Source organism: Terrapene carolina, unplaced genomic scaffold, assembly GCF_002925995.2.
Source record: "Terrapene carolina triunguis isolate 2854851 unplaced genomic scaffold, T_m_triunguis-2.0 Scaffold23, whole genome shotgun sequence".
NCBI lineage: Eukaryota > Metazoa > Chordata > Testudines > Emydidae > Terrapene > Terrapene triunguis.
Genome location: NW_020664374.1, coordinates 14,621,619 through 14,633,944, shown reverse-complemented (window position 1 = coordinate 14,633,944; position 12,326 = coordinate 14,621,619). Strand labels below are relative to the sequence as shown.

Sequence of the window (12,326 nt, the reverse complement as noted above, 5' to 3'; positions counted from 1 at the left end):
TCTTGTCTAGACGCCTAAATAAATACCTTGTTTTTTTCCCCCCGGAGTTTTTGAGCACCAGACTACTTAAGGGCCTAAATAAGATTTAGATGCCTAACTTTGGACACCCAAGTTTGAAAAATTTGACCTAAACTAGCACTGGTGCTCAGAACAGTGGTTATGAGTAGTCTGGGGGAATGTGGATTTTTGTTTGGTAAATCAGGACTTAACTGATTTGTCACAAGTCTGTTGTGAAACACCTATTTCCCCAGTGCTTTACAAGTTTCTTACCCTGCTACAAAGCTGTTATTTTATTTTCCAGAGGAGCTCATAAAATGGTATACAGTAATCGAGAATCAGAGCATTGTATCTTGAACATGAGACCCTAAAATATTTTACAAAAGCAGATATTCTCCAGTATGACACATTTTCTTTTTTAAATTGAAGACCTAATTGTGCAATGCATAGATACAAGTAACTCCTGCTGAAGTCAGTGGGATATTGTTGCTGTTGGTTATTTGCATTACCATAGCACCTAGGAGCCCTGGAGATGTGCACAAAGTTTATAGGATCTTGTCCCAATTCTCTTGTGTACCTGTATTACCAGTTAAAGCACATAGGAAAGCCACAATTTAGAATTTGCCAGAATTAGCACAATGGAATTTTGGTCTCTTTTTTAAGTTCTTTAAAAATTTGTTAAACATTTATTAAATGTATTAATCCTTTGCGTTTAAATCACCTCGTACTTCAAATTAATGAAGAATTTCACCGTACCTAAACTGACATAAACCCTGAATGAAAAGTTGCACACTGTGAAATCAAATGAGTATAAAAAAAAAAAATCCTCACCGAGAGTGAGGAGCTACTGCATCTTTATTTACAGTTTAGATTTACATCCTGGTTGACTCAAACCAGAAATCTGCCAGGTGAAGAATTTCAAGAACTTGTGAAAACTGGACACCAATAGGAGGTCATCTGAATGCTTTTTGGGGGAAAAAGTGACTAGTTGCATTTGCTCATCCAAATTACTTTTGCTTATTGCCATATTTACCTCTGTGTATTCTTTAGCACCAGAACTAGAACTATACAAACAATGCAAAATTATTAAGGAATCCCTTTGCTCAAGTTTTTTTTTTTTAAACTAGCATTGCTATCTGAAAAGCATATTAATACAATTATAAGGAGAAAAGGTTTTTGAGCATCAGTCCCTTTTAGACGGCAGTCTACTGATTTTTATTAATTATACACTGAACCTTTATTAAACTTCGACAGATAGTCAGCGCTAAGAAATTGACTCCTCCTAAAGTCTGGCATTTTATGAGTTCATTGTGCTTTGCCTAAATACAGCTGGGGAGAGATTTCATATTACCCTCTTCCTAGCATTTGTATGCCCTTAACAGATTGGAAGCCTCTTAAAAGCCATTGATCCTTCATGAAACCAGCTCCCCAGGGACCAGAATACTGGCTGGCAACATAAGTTCTATTCAGATGGACTTGTTGCTTGAATTTTATTCTCTTTTTAGAAGGGTGGAAACTATTGCTTCCCAGAGAATCTGAAGATAAAGGCTGCTACTTAATGAAAAGCATCTGTCTGTAAATATAGTTTTAGTGATTACAGTCTGCATTTCTGATTTTTTGGATCTTGTTCTAATTTTTGATGGCTATCTTGGTACAGGCATTCTCCAATTCTCATCTTTCGGTGTTATGCAGAAGGTCAGGCCAGATAATCCTAATGGTCCCTTCTGGTGTTAAAGTTATGAATCTATTTAACTGGGTGCTTCTGTTTATCCAATTCTGCATTTTTAAAGGGATGCTCTCTAAAAAACACTTATTTTCTTCATGCTCCTACAGTATATTGAATCCTCACTTGTTCTGCTTCCTATAACCTCTGGTGGGCCCATAAGGAGCCACATTATTAAAAGCTAAGCACACAGTCATGAAGATGTCAATGGTTATTTGCTAATGTTACCTTCGCAATGCCCTTTGTTCTTTCTCCAGCCATAGCAGCACTCGAGCTTAGAACCGTAGCGACAAACCCCAGGCTGGCTCACACTCATCAGCTGCCTGTGACCTCTTGAGCTGTGCACGAAGCATAACATTAGCTGCAGCAGAGGAACACATTTTAATCCACCATCACACTGCCTCCTTTGCATGTTTTAATCAAATTTCATCCACCACCACACATTTTAATGTTGCTGACGTGCGTCACTGAAGTAGTCAGCAGGGTTCATTGAAGGGATGCTAAGTAGGCGGTTCAGGGTTTTCAAATTGTAACTAACTTACAGCTTTTCTATTAAAATTGCAAAGTAGAAAATAGGGCCAGATCCTCAGCTCGTACAAGTCAGTGTAGCTTCACTGGAGTCAATGGGGTGATTCCATTTTGCACCAGATGAGGAAATGGGCCGCCATGACTAATTCTACAATGCTAATGACCAAATTACAATACTTATGGAAAATCAGTGCTGCATAAATCCTGAGGTGGTTACTATGCAGTGATGGTTTTGGGGTCCCCCACCCGCCCATTAACCTCCCCCCAGCCCATCTGTTTTTCCTCCTCCAACTCTTGTCCATAAGGTCTTCTGCCATTCAGCCACCTATGACGAAACTCCGTCCCTGACCTGAAATCCCATGCGTCCACCCCCTTCTCCATGCCCCTCCTTAATACACTTCTTTGACAAAGTCTACAAATATTTGTCCTTCCTCAAAGAAAATGTTGCCTCATTAGAGATAGTTCAGTAGCTAGAATTTCCAGGTGAAGGTGTGGGTATTTACAGGGCAATTTGTGGGAACATATAAGTCCTATACTGAAAATAAGACTCATGAAATTTTGTACTTCCTCTGATACATATTAACGTCATCGCTTTATCTCCTGATGATAGTGCCATTAATGCCTGTCACCCTGTATTGAGTTGTAATATAACTTTTATTAGAGCAACTATGGAGTTACAATACTCATTACAGATTTCTCAGGCACTCATCCCCACAGGAACCAGTCACATAAATTAAGAGAAAAAGAATACTTCCAAAGATAGGGAATGATATTTCCCTCAGCAAAACTGCCTTCTGAAATGGAACTGTCACCAGAGGCAGGTCAGCCAGGAGACAGGTCAGCAGAAGGAATCCAAGAGCTCATAGTTATTGGCGAGCCTAAACAAAGTGTTGCATCTCACCCTGGGGCAAAGACTTGGGGGTTTGATGGAGCTCTGTAAAGTCTATTCGATAGAGGTTTTTATAACACGCTCACCACTATAGTATCTGAGCGCCTTCCAGCAGTGCATTAAGGCACGTGACTCATCTCTCACGTAGTGCTTATTCTCTCATTCCTCTCCCCAAAGGAAGAAGCATGTGCAGTGAAGTGTCTTGGTCTGGTAGGGTGCGTCTTAAAATATAAATATACCTGTTGCTATAGGTTTGTTAGAAAAGGCAAGATCAAAGAAATGTCTTGCTGATCGTTAGTTCTTGGAAGGTCATGTCAGGTTTCATTGAAGCCTGCTACCATAATGGCTGTAGAAAGATGATACTGTAACCCACACACCTCCTGCGTGTGGTGTTCGGTCCTCTCTAGTGGCACTGAGACCACTTAGCTAATGCTGTAGCAAACTCATTAATTTCTAAGGGCCAGGTAGCTTTTAGCTCATGCAGTAGAGGCTCATGCACTAAGCTTCAGAGATCCCAGGTTCGATCCCGCCCACTGACGACCGGGGTCTGTCGGTGCTACAGTGCCACCTGTGGCTGGCTGACACCATTAACTTTACAAATGCATGTTAAAGTTTCTGATGTCATTCCAATAATCAGTTCATTATTCATAGCCTCTGAATTTGGGGCTGTTTGGTTTTTATTCAAAAAAGCTTTGCCTTTCCCTTTCTTTAACAAATGAATATTCCTTTGTAAAACTCAAGGGGCAGATGCTGAGCCAGTGTATATCAGCACAGTTCCATAGACTTCAATGATGTTCTGTGCCTTAACATTGAGGGAAGGCATTTTATGCTGCTCAGATTTAAAGAAATTCTGTTGGGGGTGTATTTTCTACTTTAAAAATCATTCTACTTATGGCTAAAAAGCTTTCTGTTAGGAAAGGGTCTTGAAAACACACCTGAGTCCATTCTGCCCATGTAGACAAATGACACTACTCCAAAGTCATCTGCAGGAGTCAGGAATCTCATGTGTGATATGAAGAGATTAATGCACAAACCATTAATTCAGTACAAGAATCTAATGGTTTGAGGTAACTGACACTGCACTCCATATTACCAATCTTATATAAAATCCCCTGGATGTACCATGGCTTGATATTGCAGGAACTGCAGATAAATAGATTACATTTTCCACTAAATCTTCAAGATTTTTGTGACTCTCAGGTCCCAGAAGATGAACATATTCCACTAATCAAATTTTTGATTTGAGGACACACAAGGAAAAATTTATCCAGACAATCCTGCCTCTTTAAGGACATGACAGAATACTCAGTTGGTGAGGGGAGATTTAGCTGTCTGGCCATGGATTTTGTTTAAGAGCAATCCAGCTCTAGTCTTCAATATCAGACCATACCTATGGATTCCTCCTTGGAATGGAAGAACGTAGGCATTGCTACAGAAGATCAGGACTCTGCCCCACCGTGGTCAGTACCAGAGGCTTCACAGAGAGGTGCAAGAAATCCAGCCAAACACAGGTTGGGATCACCTGTCCCTGGAGGACCTTTTTCACTATTCTCCGCCCATCAATCAGATCTATCCCCATTATTGGATGATACCCTGAAGCACAAGAGTTTATATCCTTGCCAAACTTGAAGAAATATAGTAAATCCATCTCAGTCTCCATTTGCTCTGGAGTACCACAAGCACCATTCTGTCCACGTCACCAAGAGAGATGTCTCAACTCATCCCCCTCCTTTGAGATACACCAGGATCAATGACGAATTTAAAGCTGTAGCATTAAAGACCTGAACTGCTGAGGAATAAACCTTTTGCCATTAAGCAATGAGCCTTTCACCCCCAGCTCACAAACTTCATTGAGAACAAATGCCCTAATATAATCTATGTTCCTTTTAGTTTTTTTGTTTTTGTTTTTAAATTGGAAGGCCTAGCTACTCTGATCCTTTAAATTCCAGTGACAATATTTCATGCAAGACTTCAGACCTAACAGAACAAATCAGCAAATATTCCAATTATCTCACTTCTGGATACAGCTAAGCCAACCTCTTTCCAAAGGAGCCATTAATTTTAAAGGCCTGACAGGAGAGGCTCCAGGCCTATTTTTCTGAAGTGCTGAGGACTCAGAAGTTGCTGACACAGAAGAATGAACCACCAATAGGCCTCTATGTCACAGTGGTGTGTATGGGATGAGTACAAACAGTTATAAATAGGTGCTAGAATTACATTCTAAAATGTGTTTGTCAAGCAATGCTTAAGCCCAGTCTGCCTTAGACAAAGGAATGTGTATTTGCTTGTGTGACCAGCCTGGTCATCAGGCAGAGAAAAGGTATATTTACATATAAGATAAACAAAGCTAACCAGGTGAAGAGAAAACTTTGTCTGGGGCTTATGTCTCAAAGAATACATTTCAAAAGTTTACTGGACTATAAAAAGAAGAGGACAGAACCCCTAAGCTACCCTTCACCTTAGGAGTCAAAGAAACCAAGCACTTTTTGCTCAGTGAGCTGGGTCATGGCTAAAGAATGGGCTAGCCATGCTGGAAGAATTACTGTGTTGAGAAAAACTTCTTTGAACAAAAGACTCTAGTTTGCTAAGTTGAGTTTTAGTCTGAGAAGTGTGTTTTTACTTTTGTTTGTTTCTAACCATTTCTATTTTAATTCTTTATACTTGATATCACTTTAACCTATTTCCTTTTGTCAGTGAACTTACTTTTACTATAAACCAACTCAGTGCTTTGACTGAAAGAGTGCCGGTTAACCTCAGATAAAGGTAATCAGCTGCTGTGTGCTGTCTTTTAGAGGAGCAGCAAACTTGATAAGGTTTTGCGAGAATTACAGTAAGAAGACTTTGTGGGGCAAGAACTCAGGGCTGAAAGGGTTGTTGAGGTCCGCCTGCAAAGAGTAACTGGATGGTGGAAGCCAGGGTGTGACCTGCATGCTTGTAAGACTGGCTGTTAGTGTCAGAGCTGGGAACCACAGCAGCAGAACATTTAAGACACCCAGAGCTGCAAGGCAGGTGTTGACTCAACCCCTTACTGGCCTGAGCGAACCCCAAAGCAGCATAGATAGTATAAAAGAATCCAAAGCTAATCCATTAAAAATGTTAATGACTACTACTTGGGTCGTCAAAAACATTATTAAATACAAGAACTCTGCAGGACTATAAACCCCCAAACCCTGTTCCATACTTCTGCCTACATCCAACAACCCTCCAAGTTCACACCTAGGCTCCTTCCCTTTCCCTCAGGTCCTCCATTACCCCGACTCAGCCAAGCCTTTGCACTGCTTCAGAAGGGTGCGGGAAATACATTTCTGTATTGTAGTTTAGATGTATTACTCAGAATTCTGTATTAATATGACTAGTAAGGAATCTATTTGACCAAAAAAAAAAAAACCATTTCCTGGATCTTTTTTGTTGTCTGTATTGTTACAGACATAGTTGCTGACAAGTATTTTGAAATAAATTACCAAAATAATTGAAGCTGGTGTGATTATATTGTTATTTTGACAAATAAAATGTGCAGAATTTTAAAATATTGTACGCAGAATTTTAATTTTTTTGGTGCAGAATTCCCCCAGGAGTAACTGAGGAAGTGACCCAATCAGTGTTAAGGATGATATGAGAAAAAAAAAATAGAGTTGGCTCTCTTCTTACCCCAGACTATGTTGCTAACTTGTGACAGATACACCCATAAATAATAGGTATGCTTTATGGTGTGTACTGTATACATACACTTAAGCACTGTGTCATTTGAAGCCGTGTGTTTGTTTTACTTTGAGTTATGACCTCTCATGAAAAACAAATCAATCTGCACAAATCCTTGTCATTTATCTTCTGTTATCATTTGATTTAGTTGGGGTTGGTTCTGCTTTGAGCAGGGGGTTGGACTGGATGACCTCCAACCCTAATATTCTAGGATATTCCCAACTTTGCCCTAGCCAACTCTGGTTATGAGACATGGGGGTGGTCTACACTGGGGGGGGGAATCGATCTAAGATACGCAACTTCAGCTATGCGAATAGCGTAGCTGAAGTCGAAGTATCTTAGATCGAATTACCTGGGGTCCACACGGCGTGGGATCGACGGCCGCGGCTCCCCCGTCGACTGCACTACCGCCGCTCGCTCTGGTGGAGTTCCGGAGTCGACGGTGAGCGCATTCGGGGATCGATATATTGCATCTCGTTAAGACGCGATATATCGATCCCGGATAAATCGATTGCTACCCACCGATACAGCAGGTAGTGAAGACGTACCCATGGTGAAGCTTCAGCGAGAGCTCCTTCAGAACCCTAGGAGGAATTCTGGCTGAGTCAGCAAGAATTTGCCTAAGGTTTCCATCATGCCCTTCTTCCTCCTCCCAGCCCCTCTCCCCCACAAAAAAACCCCTCTACAGCATGGTTATGCCTCAAAGGCACAACTCAGCATGGTTTTTTTACCCTTTAAATAACTGTAGACTGTTTTCATGCCCATCTCCCTCTAATCACATTATACAAATCTAGTTCTTTTAATTCTTTCCCTAATGTTTAGCCATTCTTTTCAGCATGTCACCATTTTGTCACTATTCTCTGAACTGTTTCCAGTTCAAATATATTTTCTGGTAATGAAAGACCTAGAACTAAACACAGTATTCAAATGGATTGATTCTACAGTCCTTTTGCTGACAACATTCTCGTCTAAATCAATGGGAGTTTTTCCTGAGTTAGTACTGCAAGACTAGGGCCTAGGGTGAAATCCTGGCCCCAATGAAATCAATGGAAGTTTTACCAGAATTTCATCCCTAATACGTAGAATAACCTGAACTTTAAAGAAAAGAACCATTTTCATCTGCTCCACAATGATGCCTCTGACCACACTGCAAAAATCTTATCAATCTTTTCTTCTCGTCTTTCTTAGCTCTCTGCAAGCTTGTTTCTTAACAATTTAAGACCTGTATGTTTCCTTTTGTTATCATTTCTTTCCAGGACTCGGCCTTTTCAGTGACTGATTATTTTTCCTTTTAGAAAAATAATATTAGTATTAACTTCAGTTTTTCAAGGCTGATTCTAATTTTGCTATTTCCTGTCCATATTTCTAAACTCTATAGGACACTTGGTATTTTTGAGTCCCTTTAATTTAGTATCCTCTACAAAATCTATTTAACATGCTGTTTAACCCTTCTATCTAGATGTTTAAAGTCTGTTTTTATTAGAACAAGATGCAACTCTGATCTTGGCCAAAAAAACCCACTGGGAACCGCCACCACCAATCTGTCTTGTCATACCTATGCATTGGACATGGAGCAAGCATCAGTCTTCAAATTTCCTGGTTTAATGTTATATAATTGAGGTTTTTATACAACACATCACTGGTTCAGATAAAAAAAAAATCAAAGAAACATTTTCTGTTGAAATGCTTTCATTCTGCAATTTCAGGCCTCTGAAAAAGCTTGAAACCCAAATGCATAAAACCTCAAGAAATAACTAACACGAACATAATGCTGGTTACGGATGCTCTGCTTGAAGTGCAAAATGTGTATGAGCAGCTCTGGAGTTCATACACTTGAGTCCCTGTTCAGTTCCTGAAAAACTGAGCACTTGACAGCTCTGAACATGCTGGAACAGCACACTTCCACTTGCTGATAAGAAACATACCAGTTCATGACCCTAATGCTAAACAAATAAACCATGCTACATCTTGAAAACTTCATCTCTAATTGCTATGAATTCTCCTTTTTAATAGTTACTATTTTATTGGGGTCTTTATGGCTTTTTGCTTAACTCTGAATGTGAAGCCCTGGCAAAGTTTGTCTGATACTGAATAACTTCGTTAATTCCCTCTCAAAATTGTATGCTGGACTTTACCTCGATGTTCTCCTTGTGGGATACAAATATTTAAAAACCTTTAACATATGGTTATTAAGAGTGTCTATTTCTACAAGCAAATTTAAGAGAAGGACAATTTATAGCTTTCTGTATTTTGCTTCCCCTCTTTGTATTCATCTATATCTCCTGAGTTTTTTTAAGTTAGAGCCAGAGCCATCCCCAGTGAAACCCCATTGACTTCAGTGGAATTACTCCAGGGAAAGTTTAGTCTATAGTCTGTAAAATAGAGGGAAGGTCTTAATAACTGTCTCTTCAGTAGCGTTATACTTAGGATGACCAGATGTCCTGATTTTATAGGGACAGTCCTGATATTTGGGGCTTTTTCTTATGTAGGCGCCTATTGCCCCCCACCCCCGTCCCGATTTTTCACACTTGCTATCTGGTGAACCTAGCTATACTCAGTTTTATAAAAATCAGAGCTGTACCAACAAGAAGTTCTTAATTTAACACATCTATCTGCACCTACTTACTGGAAAATGCTTGAGGGTTTGATGCATCCAAAGCTCTGGGGGAAAACACATGAAGATAGATTTGCCTATGGAAAGTCTATTAAATCCTTGTCAGTCAAAGTACCATACAAGAATCTCTCTGCTTAGGCAGAAACAGCATAAATAGGAAAAGCTGATCACCACAAACCGCTGCTTACGCCCAATCAAAGTTCAAGAGGATCATTGCCCTCCAGAATCAGCTGCTGCAACAGCCACTGATAAGAAACCAGTTAAAGAAGAAGGAAAAAGCAAAAGCAGGTGTTCAAAACTGAATTGAATAATACACATTAAAGCTAGTGATAGGCTTGAAACAAAACCCCAGGTATGGCCACCCATGAAGTTGCAAATTCCTAACTAGAATCCACATTTCACACCCCCTCCTCACTATCGTTATAATGGATCAACCTAAAACTCTAGATCCAAATGCTCCAAAACTTTGCGGTGTTAGGAATCTGATTCTGAAATGTTCAGCTTGGGTCTCTCTCTAATTGCAATTCACATAATATATGTTTTACACTTATACCTAGGTATCATGAGATTGGTATATTACAAATATATGTACCTATGTACATGCATTAACACACGTATAGCAATACACATCCAATACACACACATTATATAATCCATCCCCAACATATATATTGTTAAAAAGGATCATCATGTAGAGGAATAGGGGAACAACTTACATTAACATACATTTGAGTAGAACTGGGAAAATACTGAAGAAAAAATTGCAAATACTGTATTAATTTAATAAAAAAATCAACAACCCTTTGTATTAGTTTTCTGTTATCATTAGTACAAGTGATTTTTCTTGTTCTCATGAATGGTTGCAGAAAGAAAAACAGTCTCACCAGGAGAGGTGGACAGGTGTCTGTGCAAATGTTCATAGGAAAAGTGTTTCTATCGCCACCTTGATATCTCTGATTTCCCTCCTCTTAATTTGAAGAGATTCACTCACCCATCAGAGCAGAAACACTGGGGTGACCAATCACACATCCCCGACAGCGAACCGTGGAAGAGACGGCCAAAGCGAACAGCTGGCGGACAACCCACAGGGTGAAATATGTCTCAGGAAGCGTTCAGCAACCAGATGAGACTAACCAACACATCTGTACTGCGCCCGTTCCCTGATCGCTGGCCAGCAGAAACAAAGGGCGGACACTCGGCGCATTGAAGGTTCGCACGACTTCTGCTCTAGTCACTGCAGAGAGCTTGTCCCGCTCTCGCCTAGGGTCTGAGCGCTCCTTCGCTGGGAGAGACAGGCAGACCACCCCCAATTTCACCCTCCCCTGCCTGGCCCCCGCGGGGCTTCCGTGCAATGCGGAGGAGAGCAGTGCCCTGGGCCGGTCCTGGTCTACTAACCTGGCTGTGTCAGCAAATCCGCGGGTAACAAAGGGCAGCAGGGTGGCTAGCAAAGCGCTGCAAGCGATCGGCCCCATGTCTGAGCTGCAAGGAGAAGCGGGGGGGGGGGGGGGAGCTCTGTGCTGCTGCCTTTGTGGGTGTTATTTGCCTCCCACTCCAGTGCCAGCTCGGCGCTCCTGAGCGAGGTTTAGCAGCAGCCAGGGACAGCCAGCACCGGCAGCGGGCGGGTGAGCAGAGGATTGCGGGAAGCTCCGCCAGTGGGGACATCCACACCGCCGCCCCCCACCCTCTCAAACGCTGCTAGTCCGGGATCTGGTTAAATAAAACACGGGTAGGCTGGGGGCGGGTCACTCGCTTCCACTGGGGGACCCGCCTACAGCAACACACAAGCTGGGCTTTGCACGCTGCTGCCGCTTCAAAGCAAGTGACATACAGTGACCGCTGAGCTTGGGATGCGGGGAAAGGTGGGCCCGGGTTGGCCCCAACCAACCCAGTAATTAACCCCCCCCCAACCCACCGCAAAGAGAGAGAAAAGAAATTCAGCATTACCCAGATTCTTGCTTGCCGAGAGGAGGGGAAGGAAGAGAAAGGCAAACTGTGTTTAACACAGCTTCACCTGTGAAGTGGAGGCTGATGGCACCTAATTCAGGAGGTAAAACAAGGGTGACACTGACAAGTCTGACTCCTGACAAACCCCGCTTACAAAAGTGGTTAATCATGGATTATTAGCGATGGACAGTACAAATTCCCATAAACATTCCCACGCGTTTTGTGCTGGCTTTCTGCAAACAGCGATTGATTTTAGTGGTGCAAACATGAAGGAAAGTGAATTTCAGGCATAAGTGTATTTACAAACCAAGAGTTTCATATTTGCATGTATGGGTATTCTCTCCTCCAGCTGCCCCCGACCCCCCCTGCCATGGCAAACATTTATTGTTATTTAACATGTTTAGTATGACAGTGCCTAAGACCAGCCAAGAATGGGACTCCCTTGTGCTAGACACTGTACAAACAGAGCGGGAGATGGTCCCTGCCCTGAAGGGCATGAGCATTCATTCTTAACACATCCCACCAGGGGTGCTGGAACAATTTATATAATGGGGTGCTGAGCCTGTAAACCCTGTATATAATGGAAACCACTTCAAACAGGGGGCACAGCAGCACCTCCAGCAACCCCGGTTCCAGCACCTATGCATCCACATATTTCCATTTTCTTTTCTAGATAACTGGAGATAAGAAGCTGTTGAACTTCCTAGGGAATCTTGGCATTTGTTATATATCTAGTATTCTCCTGAGGTATTTTTTCTTCCAAAGACATTTAGACATGTGTCTATACCTTTGGTGGATTTCCAGCTTTCACATTCCTATACTAAGGTGGAAATAACATTTAAGTTAAAGAGTGAGAGTTTGGTCTTTAAACTATAGATTTTCAGTGACCAAGTCTTGTTCAAGCTAATGAAAGCAGCTGCCACCTTGCCAAT

General features: G+C 41.6%; 1 protein-coding gene across 3 annotated transcripts in view; it reads right to left on the bottom strand.

Annotated features, from left to right (window-relative positions):
• Positions 1-11,040, bottom strand: part of LOC113406229 (epidermal growth factor-like protein 6) — a 62,901-nt gene extending 51,861 nt beyond the window's left edge. For 2 of the 3 annotated variants that reach the window (XM_026649605.1, XM_026649609.1), the window contains exons 1-2: positions 10,846-11,040; positions 1,949-2,058 (exon numbers count right to left, since the gene is read on the bottom strand). In XM_026649605.1, coding sequence (XP_026505390.1) covers positions 1,949-2,058; positions 10,846-10,922 — 187 coding nt within the window. In that variant the 5' untranslated portion in view covers positions 10,923-11,040. Of the gene's footprint in view, positions 1-1,948; positions 2,059-10,441; positions 10,518-10,845 lie in introns of those variants that run through there. The other variant, XM_026649607.1, reaches the window with a different exon arrangement.
• Between the last annotated feature and the right edge of the window lie 1,286 nt (positions 11,041-12,326).